General features: G+C 47.8%; 1 protein-coding gene across 1 annotated transcript in view; it reads right to left on the reverse strand.

Moving 5' to 3' along the window:
• Positions 1 to 912: 912 nt before the first annotated feature.
• The window catches only part of MRPL39 (mitochondrial ribosomal protein L39), a 111,182-nt gene continuing 94,394 nt past the window's right edge, over positions 913 to 17,700 (reverse strand). Inside the window, exon 10 of the mRNA XM_056559438.1 lies at positions 913 to 1,047. Coding sequence (XP_056415413.1) covers positions 994 to 1,047 — 54 coding nt within the window. The 3' untranslated portion in view covers positions 913 to 993. The remainder of the gene's footprint in view (positions 1,048 to 17,700) is intronic.

Raw genomic sequence — 17,700 nt, forward strand, 5'->3', positions numbered from 1 at the left:
CTGGCGTGTATTAACACGCCTGTGATCAGCATTATCGGCGCTTGACTGCTCCTGCCTGGATCTCAGGCACGGAGCAGTCATTCGTCGATCGGACACCGAGGAGGCAGGTAAGAGCCCTCAGGGTGTCCGATCAGCTGTTCGGGACGCCGCGATTTCACCGCGGTGGTCCCGAACAGCCCGACTGAGCAGCCGGGATACTTTCAGTTTCACTTTAGAAGGGTTAATAAAGGGTTAATACCGCACATCGCCGCGATCGGCGATGTGTGGTATTAGCCGCGGGTCTCGGCCGTTGATTAGCGCCGGGACCGACGCGATATGATGCGGGATCGCGGCGCGATCCCGCTTCATATCGCGGAAGCCGGCGCAGGACGTAAATATACGTCCTGCGTCGTTAAGGGGTTAAAAGGGAGAATGGCAGTGCTTCAATGGGTCGAGCAACTGCTGGGTGGGAGGGAGACCATTCTCCACAGTGATGCAAGGAATTGTTGTTTCAAGCAAAGCACACATGGTAGGGAGTTTATGGGTGGGGTGGTTGATGTGTGGGAGGAAGAAAGGTGACCTCACACTTTCAAACAAGGGAACCTGGGACATATAGTTGGAGGGGGGGGGGGGGGGGGGCTAGGTGGAGAGAAACTCCATCAGGAAATATCCATTTTACAAAAAAAAAAAAAAACAAGAACGTTATGGTGGTAAGGTGGACGCATTAAGCGCCAAGACAAGAACGGATCTTTCCCAAGCATGACCATTGCTGTCTGGCAGGTAAGCATTAAAGTCACCTTATGCTAAATAACTCCTTCAATATTAAAACTTGCAATAAACAAGTGGTCATTAGCTGATAATATGTACGCCACAGCCCTCGACAGATACAACATAACATATAATCGCTATTTAGAATACAGAAAGAGCAACATATACCATACAATCTTAAAGGGGAGTGGTTTATTAGGGGTTAACAAAAGTACAAAAAAAAAAATCAAGGCTGTTTTATCTGAATTATACAGCAGCTTCTGGCTCTGGCTCTGGCTCTGGATTCTGCTTCTCTGTGACCTGTGGGAAAGCAAATATAATTGTAAACATACTTTAGCAAGTAAAATGATAAAGCTGTAATTATATATTCCTGCCATGAACTATATGATCACACTTACTGCCAAGGAATTTGTATGGGAAGGGAGGGGGACACAAGAGACTGATATTCAATTAAATGTAACAAAAAATTGGCACACTGTCACGACCGACTGGGTGGACAGGGAGAGTGAGCCCTAAGCTGCCCCTAATGACACTCTCCCTGCCTACTTGCCGATACACCCTAAGCGGTAAATGTGCAGTGCAGTGGTGTAAAAACAAATATATGCATAGTCTGTCACAGGCCTGAAACAGGAAAAAGAGATTTTTTTACTTATCGTAAAATCTCTTTCTCTGAGCTTCTATTGGGGGACACAGGACCATGGGTTATATGCTGCTGCCACTAGGAGGCTGACACTAGGCAAAACAAAAAACAGTCGGCTCCTCCCAGCAGGGTATATAACCCACCTCTGGACACAGCATACCTCAGTTTTGTACCAAAGCATAAGGAGAATCTAGGACTGAAATAAACAGAAAACATCTGACCACCAAAAAATACCACTTCGAGGAAGGGGAACACCTGGTGAACACAAACCAACCAATGGGTGGGTGCTGTGTCCCCAATAGAAGCTCCGAGAAAGATTTTACGGTAAGTAAAAAAATCAACTTTTCTCGAGCGCTTCATTGGGGGACACAGGACCATGGGACGTCCAAAAGCAGTCCCTGGGGAGGGAAAAAACTTCAACCCAAAAGAAAAGACAACTCAGGCGGATGACTGAACTGCCACCTGCAAGACCCTGAGGGCTAAACTGGCATCAGAGGACGCAAAGGTGTGCACACGATAAAACTTAGCAAACGTGTGAAGAGACAACCAGGTGGCCGCCCTGCAAGTCTGAAGAGTCGAAGCCCCATTGCTGAATGCCCAGGAGGCCCCCACTGAATGAGCCGTAACCCGAAAGGGAAACACCTGACCCTTGCAGCGATACGCCTCCGAAATGGCGGAACGAATCTATCGGGAGATGGTAGCCTTGGAGGCCGGAAGTCCCTTCCGCCGACCGTCGTCAGGGAGCACGAACAGGGAGTCACACCGCCGAAAGGAAGAAGTGACCGACAAATAGGTCCGAATCGCTCGAACCAAGTCCAGCTTGTGAAGCTTGTGCTCCCTCGGATGAGAAGGGGAAGGACAGAAGGAAGGCAAGATGATGTCCTCATTCAGGTGAAAGGAAGTCACCACCTTGGGCTGAAAGGAAGGTACAGGGTGAAGTACCACCTTGTCCTGGTGAATAACCAGGAAAGGAGAACGGCAAGAGCCGCTAATTCAGAGACGCGGCGAATTGAGGTGATCGCCACGAGGAAGGCCACTTTCCAGGAAAGGAAGCGGAGTGAGACCTGACTCAAAGGTTCAAAGGGATCATCCTGCAGGGCGTCCAACACCAGGTTAAGGTCCCAAGGAGCTGTAGGGGACCGAAACGGAGGAATCTCGTGAGCAACACCCTGTAAAAAAAAAGTGCGAACATGGCAATCTGTTGCAAGAGGGCATTGAAAGAGAACGGAAAAAGACGAAACCTGCCCCTTAAGGGAACTGAGGGAGAGACGTGTCTCCAGCCCAGATTGTAAGAAGGACAAGAGATTAGGCAAGAAGAAAATGGTGGGAGAGAGAGAGCGAGCCTCACACCAACGGAAGTATGCCCACCAAGTACGGTGATAAATCTTGGCAGAGGAAAGTTTCCGAGCACGGAGCATAGTCCGAATTACCTGAGGGGAAAACCCCCGTGCCTTAAAAAAACGTGGTCTCAACAGCCACGCCGTCAAACGAAGCGGAAGTGAATTGAGGTGACAGAAGGGCCCCTCAGAGAAGATCGGGACGATCCAAAAGATGGAAGGGAACATCTGCCACGAGACTGACCACGTCTGTGTACCACACGCGACAGGGCCAATCCGGAGCCACTAGAATTGCCGAGACCCCCTCCACCTTGAGCTTCTGCATCACCTTGGGGAGAAGCGGAAGTGGCGGAAAGAGGAAGGGAAGGATGAAGGGAGTCCAAGGGACGACGAGCACGTACACCCCTAGAGCCAAAGGATCCCGGGACTTGGATACGAAGTGATGGACCTTTCTGTTGCGACGTGACGCGAACAGGTCGACGTCCGGAATTCCCCACAGGTGGCAAATCTGATTGAAAACTTCCGGGTGAAGCGACCATTCGCCCGGATCGGCGGTGGAGCGACTGAGAAAGTCCGCTTCCCAATTGTCGACCCCGGGAATGTGTACTGCGGAAATGGCTGGAATGTGAAGTTCCGCCCAACTGAGAATTTTTGATGTCTCCTTCATGGCCCGTGAGCTGCGGGTGCCTCCCTGGGGGTTTATGTATGCCACAGCCGTGGCGTTGTCCATTTGTACTCGGACCGGGAGACCCTGAAGCAGGGGGCTTCAATGTAGGAGGCACAGGAAGATCGCTCTGAGCTCCAGGATGTTGATGGGGAGCCTGGCCTCTGAACCCTGGACCCGAAATATGCCTCCCCACCCCAGCAGGCTTGCGTCTGTTGTTAAGACATGCCAATTGAGAGACAGGAAGTAGCGACCCCCCCTGGATGAGGGGGGAGTGAAGCCACCAAAGAAGAGACCGGCGAACCCGAAGAGAGAGCCGGATGCTCTGGTGGAGGGACTGCGGAGATTTGTTCCACTGAGAGAGAATGGCCCACTGAAGTGGGCGATAACGAAACTGTGCAAAAGGAATCTCCTCCATTGCGGCGACCATCTTGCTGAGGATCGGCATGCAGGTGTGGATAGTCACCTGCCCTGGTCGCTGGAGAAAACTAATCTTGGAGAGGAGCTCCTGTAGCTTGTTCTCCGGAAGCGAGAGGCGAACTGATGCCGTGTCGAAGCGAAGTCCCAGAAATACCAGGGACTGGGATGGGGACAGGTTGGACTTTGACCAGGTTCGGATGGATTATCAACCGTGCAGAGTGTCCAGGGTGATGTCTAGACTGACCTGGTTCTGCTCCCGAGAGGGTGCCTTGATAAGCAGGTCGTCCAGATAGGGGATAATCGAGACGCCCCGGGAGTGGAGAAGAGCTACCACTGCAGCTAGTACCTTGGTGAATACCCGGGGTGCTGTTGTCAGACCGAAGGGAAGTGCCGCAAATTGAAAATGACCCGCAGCAACCGCAAACCTGAAAAAACATTGGTGAGATGGAAAGATTGGGATGTGTAGATCCCGAATGTCCACAGAGGAAAGGAACTCCCCCTGATGGAAGCCACCAAGGACCGTAGGGATTCCATCTGAAACCGTCGCAGACGGATATGGCGGTTCAAGAGAATCGGGCGGACCGCTCCATCCTTCTTGGGGACCACAAAAAGGTTTGAGCAAAATCCCAAAAACCGTTCCTGCGGAGGAACAGGTATGATCACGCCCTGGGACAACAGAGAATGAAGGGCCCCTGAAAGGCTACTGCACGCTCGGGGGACCGTGGAGGACAGGACCGGAAAAAACGATTCTGGGGAAAAGATGTGAACTCTATGTGACGTCTGTGCCAGCCAGGCGTCCCAAAAAAGAGACAGGCGTCCCCCCACCTGAGGCGATGCCTCGGATGGGGGCGCCCCTTCAGGCAGAAGGGGGCTTACGAGGTCCAAGCTTGGAAGAAGCAGGGCGGTTAGAGGGGCCCGACTTCCAGGAGCGAGTCTTGAAGGAAGGGACCCTCCTTTCCTGGGGGGCCGCCGGTTTATCCGTACGCCCTGTAAAGCGAAAGGAACGAAAGGGAGGAGCTTTACGCCGTAAGTCAGAACGGCGTGGACGATTTGGGGGCAAAAGGGAACTTTTGCCTCCTGTGGCATCAGAGATGATATCATCTAAGCATTTACCAAAGAGCCGAGATCCTGTAAAAGGAAGCTCTGTGAGGGAACGTTTTGAAGCTGGATCAGTGTTCCAAGCCTTAAGCCACATGGAACGCCGCAGGGCTACCAGGTTACCCGTGGCAGAGGCCATGCAGCGAGCGGAATCCAAAGAGGCTACACAAAGATAGTCCCCAACTAAAGAGACCTGCTGAGTTAATGCCATCAAGTCACTAGCGGAGGCGCCTGCCAATATTCCCTGGCGCAATTGGCCGGCCCAGGCCGAGAGGGCTCTGGCAACCCAGGTAGAAGCGAAAGCCGGGGACAAACCGGATCTCACTGCTTCGAAGGCAAATTTTGCCAGATTCTCAATACGTTTATCTGACGGATCCTTAAGGGACGCCGCATCAGCAAGAGGTAGAGTAGTGGTCTTGGAGAGCCGTGATACGGGAGGGTCCACCTGAGGAGGTGAAGACCAACTGGACACAAGATCTGGAGGAAAGGGAAACAAAGTCCTCATCTTTCTGGTTCAGTTGAACCGTCTATGTGGATGCTTCCATGCCACCTCTAATAGCTCCTCAAATTCAGCTAAAAAGAGGGGTAGCCCTGGGAACCGGGCGGAAAGAGACTCCGGGAGTAGCCTCGGAAGCGTTGGGGTCCTGAAGGTGGAAAGTGTCTCTGACTGCTGACACCAGAGTTTCCACCATGTCTGACATACAGGAAAGTTCTTCCAAGTCAGCAGAGGGTTCTGCGTCTGAATACTCTAATTCACCCGGAGACCGGGAATGCCCCGAGGGGGTCCTGGACCAGGAGGAGCAGGGAAGAGGAGAACGAGAGCGCTCCCTGGGAGAAGGCGTCCGGTGATCCCAAGAGGGACTATGGCAGGAAGATCCCGCCTGGACTGGCTCAAGAGAGGAAGCAGAGGAGAGGCGCCCTGGACGGTCCCGGGAGGGACGTAGGTTAGGGCGAGATGGAGAATCCGAAGTGGACTCCCTGGGGGCCGATGGCATGGAAGACAGCCCTATGGCCGAGACCATGACCTGGGAAACCTTGGCCAAGTTAGAGATGGATTGGGCAAGAGAGGCGACCCATTCTGGCAGTGGGTCAGACCGTCCGCCAGTGGGGGGCCCGTCCTGAGCGGCAGCCAGGGAGGGAGTGGCACACAAGGACTTACAGGATAGGCAAATAGGATTATCCGAACCGCATGGGAGTTTATCTAAACAGGTAGCACAGGTATAGTAAGTGACCAAGGGAATGGTCACCTGCCTGAAGGGAGGGGTGTCAGGTCTGGAGTCAGACATTGCGCTAAGTATCAACTCAGTGGACACAGTAAAACTTACGGGTCCTGTGTCCCTGGAGAGTCGCGCAGCCGAACTGTGTATGTGGTCGGCTTCTGAAGGCTACTGAGCCCGCAGTGCGCGCTTTATAGATGCTTGCGCACGCTGCAGACTCCCTGGCCCTCCCCCTAATCAACCCCGCCGCTGTAGTAGGAATCAGCTGTGCCGGCCGGGAGGAGGGGGAGGGACCGCCCCTACCTCCTGTAATCACGTTGCGGACGCAGCCCCGAGTGAGGTTGGGGCGGAGCTATGCTCCGTTCTAGGCCCAAGCCGCAGGCTCAATTTTGAGCCCTGCAGCTTGGTTAAGGTCTCCGAGCAGCGCTGCAATCCGTAGCACAGAATTGTGCTGCGGAGGCGCCGGGGAACCGGCAGTGAGGGGAACTCCGTTCACTCCCGACAAGGGAAGCCCAAGCCGCAGGCAAAGTTCTGCCTGCGACTCGAGCCGAGAGACTATGCTGTCTGCCCTGCCGGGAGCTCCGTTTCCTCCCTGCTGCAGGGGAGACAGTGCAAGCCGGCAGCTGCCGGCCAGGCTGAGGTTCTTCTAGTTAAGAGGAACCTCAGCCTAGTAGTTCTAAGAAATAATAAAAAATAAATAAAAGAACTCCCTATCCAACCCCTGTTAACCCCTTAATCCCTAGCCAAAGCCCACGGGGGGGGGGGGGGGAGAGAGGGGGACCCTACTAGGGTACTTATCTCAGGATCCTGGGAACAGGGGTCTTGGGGAACCCGGACCAAGGGTGTACACCTGCCGCTGGCCGTAGGCGAGGAGGGGTTAACGGGTCATTCAGAAATGCCCGTGCCCCTAGCTCGCAAGTGGGGGATCAGGTAGTGCCATGCTCCAGTTGCCCCACGCTAGAAAAAATAAAAAAGGGAAAGAAAATCTAACTTTGCCCTAACTAAGAAAATAATAAAAAAGACCAGGTCTGGAGCAACCAGACCTGTGTCTGCCTCCTTGACACTAAGCTCAAAACTGAGGTATGCTGTGTCCAGAGGCAGGTTATATACCCTGCTGGGAGGAGCCGACTGTTTTTTGTTTTGCCTAGTGTCAGTCTCCTAGTGGCAGCAGCATATAACCCATGGTCCTGTGTCCCCCAATGAAGCGCTCGAGAAAGGAAAGCTACTAGACAACTAGATATACCAGACAGGATACAAATACTAACAGGGCAGAATATAAACAGGCAAACTCATCAGGAACATAGGACACTTTTCACAAACAGATACAAGTACAAAAGGACCAAGATCAGATCAACCAAACAGAATATTGTTCACACTGAACACAGATAACTAACAAACAGATTAGGTACAGAACACAGGACTGGGAAATGGATGAGTCAACATAGACTCGAGGAAAAAACAGGAATAAAAACTCAATCCCCCAGAAAACCTCCAGAAAACACAGGAATGTCTTGATACGAGAACTCAATCTCCCAGAGTCCACCATGGAGCACAGAGATATCTTGTACTAAAACTCAATTCCCCAGAGTCCCATTAAAAGGCCACAAGGATGTCTTGTTACAAAAACTCAGAAAACGAATACAAGAAGACTCACAGTGTGAACAGCAACATAGCAGAACGGACATACTAATCCCAAAACTGACAAATGTAACACAGACTAAAAAAACTACAATAAAAGACTATTTAACCATGGCTAAAAACTCAATTCATATAACAAGATAAATACAAGATAAATGCTCATGCAGACATAGAAGTATAATGGACAGACATAATAGCAGCATTATTGCACAAGCAGACAAAGTGTATTGCACTAAATAACCAGCACAGAATGCAGGAGAACTCTGGTATAAGTAGACACAATCGAGTTCTCATTGGTTCTGAGCATTAACTAGTCCCTATCCAGGGAGAATAGCAAACTGCTCAGAACAAACTAGTGTGTGAATACACACCTAAACAGAAAAATACAAAAACAAATAAACGGACATTACACACACGTGGCCTTGTGCGCATCTCTTCCCCCGGCTGCCAGCCCAATAACAAGGCTTCCTGCTCCAGCCACGCTCACAATATTTGCTCTTTACATCGTAAATGATGTGCACTTCAGGACGTCATGTCAAACATCTCAGCAGAGAAAACATCTCCATAGCTAAGCACTGTCAGATTTAAAAACTGTTGATATATTGTGATCCTTAGCAAAGCATTTAAAAAAAATGTATCTCCTTTTTTTAGAGACATCATGGCTTATAAAAAAAAAAAAAAAAAGACCACTAGGGGTCCTCATATCATTCAGAACATAATCCTGCATATAAGATGAGCCTCTACATAAGATGCTACCACTCTGTATGGGTAAATCAGCACTAGTAGACTGCGTTCTTCGCTTAAAAAGAGTACCTGTCACCAAATTAAACTTTTGATATATTGCTACTTTTGTAATTATAAGGCACTTTGCTATTTACCGTATATACTCGAGTATTAGCTGTTCAGAATATAAGTCATGGCCCAGAATTTCACCCCAAAAACCTAGGAAAAGTTATTGACTCGACTATAAGCCTAGGGTGGGAAATCATCCCCCCCTGTCATCATCCAGACACCCATCATCATCACCCCTGTCATCATCACCCTCGTCGTCATAATCCCCCCCCCTTCATCATCCCCGCCTGTCAATCCCTTCATCATCCAGATCCCCTTTTGTTTTCTACTCACCTCCCGAGTTGTGGAAGGGTGAGCTAGTCCGGGACATCCATCTTTGGCCATCTATGCTGCAGGGACTGTCAAGTGGGGAGGGTTAGTCGTTCCGGGCTGTCCATCTTCACCGGGAGGCCCTCTTCTCCGGGCCAGCCACGGACTAATGACGTTGCGTTGAAGACGAGGCACAGGGACGTCCGTGACGTCCCTACGCGAAGGCGTCAATGCAGCATCACTAGTTCGGGGTCGGCCCAGAGCGGAGAAGAGGGCCTCCCGGTGAAGATGGACAGCCTGGAACGACTAACCCTCCCCACTGGACGGTCCCTGCAGCATGGATGGCCGAAGATGGATCGCCTGGCCCATCCCCTCACAGATAAGCCAGAAGCTTTTTTCGTTCACTCGAGTATAAGCCGATGGGGGCGTTTTCAGCACGCAAAATCGTGCTGAGAAACTCGGCTTATACTTGAGTATATACGGTACTTGGTGTTAAAATTCTAAGTCTTTATGGGGGACATTTATCATAGTTGCTTTGGTAAGCGAGTTCTTCTGCGTAAACGGAGGGTCCTGTTCCAATTTTTGTTTTGTCCATTCGGCAGTACCTGAAACTATGGATACAGGAAGCCTGTGCTAGCATTTCTCCTGCGGTGTTGCTATCAGTGTGTGAAGAGTGGGAGAAGAGGGTTGCATTGACAATCCAACACAATGGGCAGCACATTGAATACATTTTATAAGTGGTCAGAAACTTGTAAATAACTCCTGAAAGAATAAAGTTACGTTAAAACCAGGCACATCATTGTTTTTCAAAATGGCCACCATGGTCACCACCCATCTTGAAGAGTTTCCCCCCTCACATATACTAATGTGCCACAAACAGGAAGTTAATATCACCAACCATTCCCATAATATATCTGTGTGTTTATTACATTATTTGTTTACCACTTTTTTCCCCCTAAATGTACTAACACATTTTTTGGAGTGTTTTTTTCCTTCTCATTTCAGATCCGTGTATGCAGAGAACTACTTTGGATTTGGTGGACTACGGTTAATATTAATGGTTAAATATTAATAAAATGGTTAACGAGGGCTTGTGGGGGAGTGTTCTTTTGGGAATTAAAGTTTTTTTTAACACGTGTTTTCTTTTAATTTACTTTACAGGCTTGGTAGTGGATGCCGTCGTATAGACGAGTCCATTACTAAGCCGGGGCTTAGCGTTAGCCCCAAAAACAGCTATCGCTAACCCCTGATTAATACGCCGGTACCCACGACCACAGGGGTGTCGGGAAGAGCCGGTACCAACAGGCTCGGAGCCTCAAAAATGGCATTCCTGGGCCTAGGCGGTATCAGGCTGGCGTTATTTAGGCTGGGGAGGGCCAGTAACAATGGTCCTCATCCACTGGCCCTCCCCCAGCATAAATAACGCCCGCCTAGGCCCAGAAGCCCCATTTTAAAAGCTCCGGGCCTGTTGGTACTAGTTTTTCCGGACACCCCTGTGTCGGTGGGTACCGGGGAAATAATTGGAGGTTAGCGCTAACTGTAATTGGGCTATCGCTAAGCCCTGGGCTTAGTAATGGACTCCGTCTATAATACGGCTTTCACTACTAAGCCTGTAAAGTACATTTTAAAAAAGCAACACGCTTTTAAAAAACTTTTATTCCAAAAAACACTCCCCCACAAGCCCATGTTAACCATTTTATAAACTGTAAAAAAAAGTCCACCGTTGTAGTCCACCGAATCCGAAGTAGTCCTCTGCATACACGGAACTAAAAGGAAAAGAAAAACAAACACAAAAAAAAATGGTTAGTAGATTTATGGTGCTCTCCCCTGGGGAGAACGCCCATAAAGCAGGGTTTTTCCAAACGGGGAGCCTCCAGCTGTTGCTAAACTATGCCTCCTATCATTTCAAGACAGCCTTTGGCTGTCTGGGAATGATTGGAGTTGTAATTTAACAACAGCGAGCCTCCAGTTAAGCACCAGCTGGAGTCTCGCTGTTCCTAAACTACAACTCCCGTGATGGGAGTTGTAGTTTAGCAACAGCTGGAGGCACCCTGGTGTTAAAATGTCTCCCCGGCAACATCTCCCACCTGCCTGCTAGCTGTTGCAACTACAACTCCCAGCATGTCCTCACTGTAAGGGCATGCTGGTAGTTGTAGTCTTCCAACAGCTAGTGGGCGGGTGGTAGATGCTGGAGGGTGGCTGGGGAAATATGAAATCATGGCACTGTAATTTCATATCACAGTGCCATGATTCCATATTAATGTGAGCCGGACGGCTGTGCTCCCCGGCCAGCATCTCTCACCTGTAAAGCCCTTGATAAATCTCCCTCTATATGTTTTTATTGTGATTGAAAAAATGGCCACTAGGTGGCTCTGTTCTGTTCTCTGCACAAGTCAAACAGTTAGTTTGGTCTCCACCAGGCCTGGCAGGAGACCAAGCTCAGGAAGTGCATGCAGGGCATGGGGAGGCACAGCTATCGCAGGCTTCACCGACATTGTGCCTGCCGGGGAATGACCCCTTTCTCCTGCCGGGAGCTCACACAAAGAGAGCAAGGGGAAAGGTATGATACAGAGCATTCTAAAGCTAGGGAAAAAAAGAATGGGCAGGAGGGGTGTTAGGCATAGTCAGGGACTATAATACGAATTAGTTTAGAAAATATGATTTAATGACAGGTACTCTTAAACCCCTTAAGGATGTAGGGCGTGGCCCCGCTTCATAGCGGGTTGGGCCCGGCCTCTAACAACGCCCGAGTCCCGTGGCTAATGGCACGTGGCACTGATCGCGGTGCCGCGCACTATAATTCCTTTAGATGCGGCGTTCAAAGTTGATCGCTGCGTCTAAAGTGAAAGTAAACTGGTCCCAACTAGCTCAGTGGGATGTTTGGGCCCACCACGGCAAAATCGTGGCATCCTAAACAGCTAGAGGACACAAGGAGGGCCCTTAACTTCCTCCTGCATGTCCGATCGCCGAATGGCTGCTCAGTGCCTGAGATCCAGGCATGAGCAGTCAAGGCACAGAATCATTGATCAATGTTATCCTATGAGATAACAGATCGATGTAAAAGATCAGTTAGTGTTGTATTATTGCCACTAGAGGGGGCTAAAACGCAGCAAAAAAAAAAAAAAAAGTGAAAAAAAAAGTTAAAGATCATTTAACCCCTTCCCTTATAAAAGTTTGAACCACCCCCCTTTTCCCATAAAAAATAAAAATAAAAATAAAAAAGTGTAAATAAAAATAAACATATGTGGTATCGCCGTATACGAAAATGTCTGAATTATAAAAATATATTGTTATAGCATATTTTTGATCACTTTTTCTATAATGAAAAAATTAATAAAAAGCGATCAAAAAGCCCAATCAATACAAAAATAGTACAGCTGAAAACTTCCGATCACGGCGCAAAAAATGAGCCCTCATACCGCCCCTTACGAGGAAAATAAAGTTATAGGGGTCAGAAAATGACAATTTAAAACGTATACATTTTCGTGCATGTAGTTATGATTTTTTCCAGAAGTACGACACAATCAAACCTATATAAGTAGGGTATTATTTTAACCGTATGGACCTACAGTATAACGATAAAGTGTCATTTTTACCGAAAAATGTACTGCATAGAAACGGAAGCCCCCAAAAGTTACAAAATGGCATTTTTTTCTTCAATTTTGTTGCACAATGATTTTTTTTCCATTTTGCCGTAGATTTTTGGGTAAAATGACTAATGTCACTGCAAAAGTAGAATTGGTGGTGAAAAAAAAAAAGCCATCAAATGGTTTTTTAGGTGGAAAAGTGAAAGAATTATGATTTTTTTTAAAGGTAAGGAGGAAAAAACGAAAGTGCAAAAAAGGAAAAACCCTGAGTCCTTAAAGGGTTAAAGCACTCCAGCCAGTTATACTCATGAATGTAAATGATTTCTGGAGCACATTTATGTCATTCTGCACATTGTATCAAAGAGATAATAAATTGTTTAGAAAATAAAAAAGTGAGATCTGTGCGATCACCTAACAATTCAATGTAAAGAATATTGATGCAGAAATGATGACACACAGCGCCGGGCAGCCAGGAATAAGAACTGCTCTTGGTAGACCGGGGCTCGGCTCCGTCTTTCTTTGGTGAATGTGCGGCTGATGTTCCCTGACAGGTCGCGCTCGCCTCAATCAATTGTTGTTTACAGACACAGTGAAATTCAGACAGACTCTTCCTTGTCAATAGTATTTCTGCCTCCCAGCTATTGTTCCCGCACTCTTCAGTCTTAAGTGCAACTCCACCAGAGAAAACATCCAAGCAGATCACTGAGGAAGCCGAGGCAGAGAGCCCCCCTTGTCCTTCACTGATATACGTATGGGCTGCATGATTTAGGGAAAATTTGGGAATATGTAGGTAAATATTGCAATTTTTATATATATTAAACAAATGGTGAAATCCCCCAATTTTATGTCCAATCTCCACCATTTTATTTCTATTCCCCAATTTCACATTCCCCCCCACCCAGCCATTTCATGACCCGCCTGCCCATTTCATGTCAATCTCCCAATATCACCTCTCCCCCAGTCACATCCCCCCCTAAAGTCACATCCAAACCAGCTGCTAGTAAGAAGCATATAGAAGACACTGAGGAGAATGGGATCTGCGGTAGACATTCGGGCACCAGGGCTAGGTGAGCATCAGGGTTTTTATGTTTCCCCTGTACCCCTATTATTCCTTAGGACAGTGTTTCCCAACCCGGATGTCTCCAGCTGTTGCAAAGCTACAACTCCCAGCATGCCAGGACAGCCAAAGGTGCCCCTATTATTAAAGACAGTGTTTCCCAACCAGGGTTCCTCCAGCTGTTGCAAAACTACAACTCCCAGCATGCCCGGAACTCCCAGCATGCCAGGACAGCCAAAGGTGCCCCTATTATTAAAGACAGTGTTTCCTAACCAGGGTTCCTCCAGCTGTTGCAAAACTACAACTCCCAGCATGCCTGGACAGCCTTCGGCTGTCCGGGCATGCTGGGAGTTGTTGTTTTGCAACAGCTGGAGGAACCCTGGTTGGGAAACACTGACTTAACAGTTACATTTCAGTAGCGGCTCCAGCCTTAGACCGGGTGTGTGTACATGATATCGGGCCACCACCGTAGGTAATCACAAATTTTCCCATATTGCAATTTGCAAAAATCACAATTTGATTGCGATATTTCGTACAGACCTAATATACGTCACGCACAGATTTTAAAGAGTCCATGTCATTACAGCACGGCTGCATGGGTGTGGAGGGATATTTAGCTGGTGAACCTGGCTTATGCAGGTCATAGCGATCCATTATATAAAGTGTCACTCAGTCTCAGATGATGCATTGTATTATTAGTATAGCGGATGGGTATTACATTAGCGCTATGTAAGGATGGGGTTAATACAGTGCCTATGCAAAAATATAAACAAAACAACTGCACCAATCCAAACACAAGGGGAATGGATTCATTGTTGGCTGAAATGTTATATATTACAGAGCAATTCCTTCAAACCGGCCTAAATAGAATTCCAGAAGTGTCACATTATGAAAATTATGAGATTAACTACTCCATGTATTCTCTGAACGTGGGGCTTCTTTATACCGCTTACTACTAAAGTCCAGGGGTGGACAAGGGGGCTCCTACTGCTACCCAAAAATATAGAGCTCCATGCTGTCTATTAGACCAACAAACAAGAGAGATCTACTCATTTCCAACCGTGTCTCACATTTACTGATGGGCCGGTATAGCGGTAAGCAATGAAGGAGGTGATGTCTAGAATGCATCTGTAATCCAAATAAGAGCTGAAAAAGCCCTGAGACCCCAATCGTTGGTGTCTGCCCCTGAATAAAAACAAGAGAGTATCAGTCAGCTATGTCGAAATAACAAAGGGGTTTGAGTCAGCTTTGGGGACATCAAAAAGGGGTTCCAGTCACCTATGGTGATATCACAAGGTGGTTCCAGTCAGCTATAGGGACATCACAAGGTGGTTCCAGTCAGCTATAGGGACATCACAAGGTGGTTCCAGTCAGCTATAGGGACATCACAAGGTGGTTCCAGTCAGCTATAGGGACATCACAAGGTGGTTCCAGTCAGCTATAGGGACATCACAAGGTGGTTCCAGTCAGCTATAGGGACATCACAAGGTGGTTCCAGTCAGCTATAGGGACATCACAAGGTGGTTCCAGTCATCTATGGTGATATCACAAGGTGGTTCCAGTCAGCTATAGTGACATCACACAGTGGTTCCAGTCTTCTATGGTGATATCACAAGGTGGTTCCAGTCAGCTATAGGGACATCACAAGGTGGTTCCAGTCATCTATGGTGATATCACAAGGTGGTTCCAGTCAGCTATAGGGACATCACAAGGTGGTTCCAGTCATCTATAGGGACATGACAAGGTGGTTCCAGTCATCTATAGGGACATGACAAGGTGGTTCCAGTCAGCTATAAGGACATCACAAAGTGGTTCCAGTCAGCTATAGGGACATCACAAGGTGGTTCCAGTCTGCTATATAGTGATTTCACAAGGGCGTTTCAGTCAGCTATAGATACACACACAAGGGGGTTTTAGTTAGGTATGGTAACATCACTAGGGGGTTTTAGTTAAGTATGGTAACATCACTAGGGGGTTTCTGTAAGCTACGGTGGCTTAATAACAGGGTTTCAGTCAGCTATAGTAGCTTCATAAAGGGGTTTCAGGCCTCTATAGGGACATCACAAGGGGGTTTCAGTCAACAATGGTGGCTTCACAAAAAGGTTTCAGTAAGATGAACTGCTGTGACATCACATGGGAGATAACATGCAGATTCCAGTCAGATGAGCTGTTACAGCGCATGGGAGTTTTAGTCAGATGCACCACTGTAATTAGGGTTGACACCTGTCTTGCAAAAAGATAACATCCGTGCTAATTTGCATAATTAATTATATATGCGAGACATCACAGGAAGCTCCGCCCATGTCCAGACACTTCATGTCATGTACCAGCCCAACGTCAGCAAATGAACTCCTCATCCTGGCAGTGAGGTCCACAGCAGGGGGCAGGGGTGGATTCACAACTCATGGGGACCCGGGTAAGAGTGAATCATGGGGGACCGCTAAGGTTACCACCTTTCTTGCCCAAAAATACCTTCCATTCTAATTGGCATAATTAATTATATATGTGTGATCACATTAATCCCATCCCCCCCCACTCCGATCCCCCTGTGCCATAATCATTCCAGCTGATTCCTCCCCCCGTGCCATACTCTTTACTCATTTCAATTGATTCCCACCCTCCGAACCCTGTATCATAACCATTCTAATTGATTCATCACCCCCCTTTCCACTGATCCCCTTGTGCCATAACCATTCCACTTGATTTGTCCCCTCTAGCCCTGGCTCTCCCACAGAGTGGCGCGTCACGAACCCCGCCAGAAGTGTGGGCTGCCACACTCCCTCCATATCTCTCTACGGGAGAGGCGTTTGGCCATTTTTGGCTATCCCATAGAGAATGGAGGGAGGATAAGTTCTTCTGTACTGATCGGGCATGAGACTTCTTTAATCATTTAAATTGATCCCTCCCATGCCATACTCTATTGCAGGGCCAGGGAAGCAGAGCTAAGGGCGCATCATTTGATTCTGTCCACAGTGGCTGGGGGCTCTTTCCTAAAAAAAAAATACTGACTTTTGCATATTTTCTCTACAAAATTACCGGCAGAGGCATTAAAATACCGCCTGCGCTGGTAAAATACTGGCTGCGTGGCAACCCTGACTGTAATATCACAAGGGGATTCCAGTCAGGTGACCTGTTGTGACATCACATGGGTGTTTCCGTTAGGTCAGCGGATGTGACATCAAAGTGAGGTTTCAGTCACGTGCACTGTTGAGACATTACAAGGAAAATCTGACAGTTAACTACTGTGACATCACAACCAAGTGCTTGCTCCGATGAGGTGACATCACAAGTAAACTATAGTAAGGTAACCGTTTGTTACCATGGGCTAAGCTGCTGTGACATCACAACGCGCCACAAAAGGTGATTCTCTTTCATGTGTCACTATTAACAGTGGATTGGTTCAGCAATGCGGGATTTTCTCAAAATACACAAAGACGGTGATCCTTGACTGTAATCCACCGTCATTATATTAGTAAAAGTGAAACCAATGAACCTGTGTATTGTTCTTATACATGGGCCCTTTGCTGGTAGTGGCTGCCCTTAGGTCCAGAGTAGGGATGCCACCTGGCCGGAATATTACCCTCACTGTTGGTATTTTGGCCACACTGACAGTATTTTTATATTAAAAGTACCGGCAATGCAATGGCCGGTATTTATCCAACCAATTCTCCAACTCTCGGAAATGTTGCACCATAACCTATACCAGAATTTCCCAACCAGAGCGCCTCCAGCTGTTGCAAAACTACAACTCTCAGCATGCCCGGACAGCCAACGGCTGTCCGGGCATGCTGGGAGTTGTAGTTTTGCAACAGCTGGAGACACCCCTGGTTGGGAAACACTAACCTATACTATTTAGTCCAACATGCTAGGAGTTGTAGTTTTTGTTTGGGGCAGCTGCTGAGCCACATGTATCAGGTAGTTAGTAACTCCTGAATTTAATTTAAAAAAAAAAATAAATAAAAAAAGCGATCAAAAAGTCCCATCCAAGCAAAAATGGTACTGTTAAAAACTACAGATAAAAACTACCACAAAAAAATATGCCCTAACACAGGCCCTTATAAAAGGAGAAATAAAAAAGTTATAGGGGTCAGAATAGGACAAAAATTCCCCCTTATATGTGAATCCTGTGATGTTCCGCATATATAATTATGCAATTTTTAAAAAAATTTGCACAAAAGGTGGCAAAAATATTTT

This window comes from Hyla sarda, chromosome 2, assembly GCF_029499605.1.
Source record: "Hyla sarda isolate aHylSar1 chromosome 2, aHylSar1.hap1, whole genome shotgun sequence".
Classification (NCBI taxonomy): domain Eukaryota; kingdom Metazoa; phylum Chordata; class Amphibia; order Anura; family Hylidae; genus Hyla; species Hyla sarda.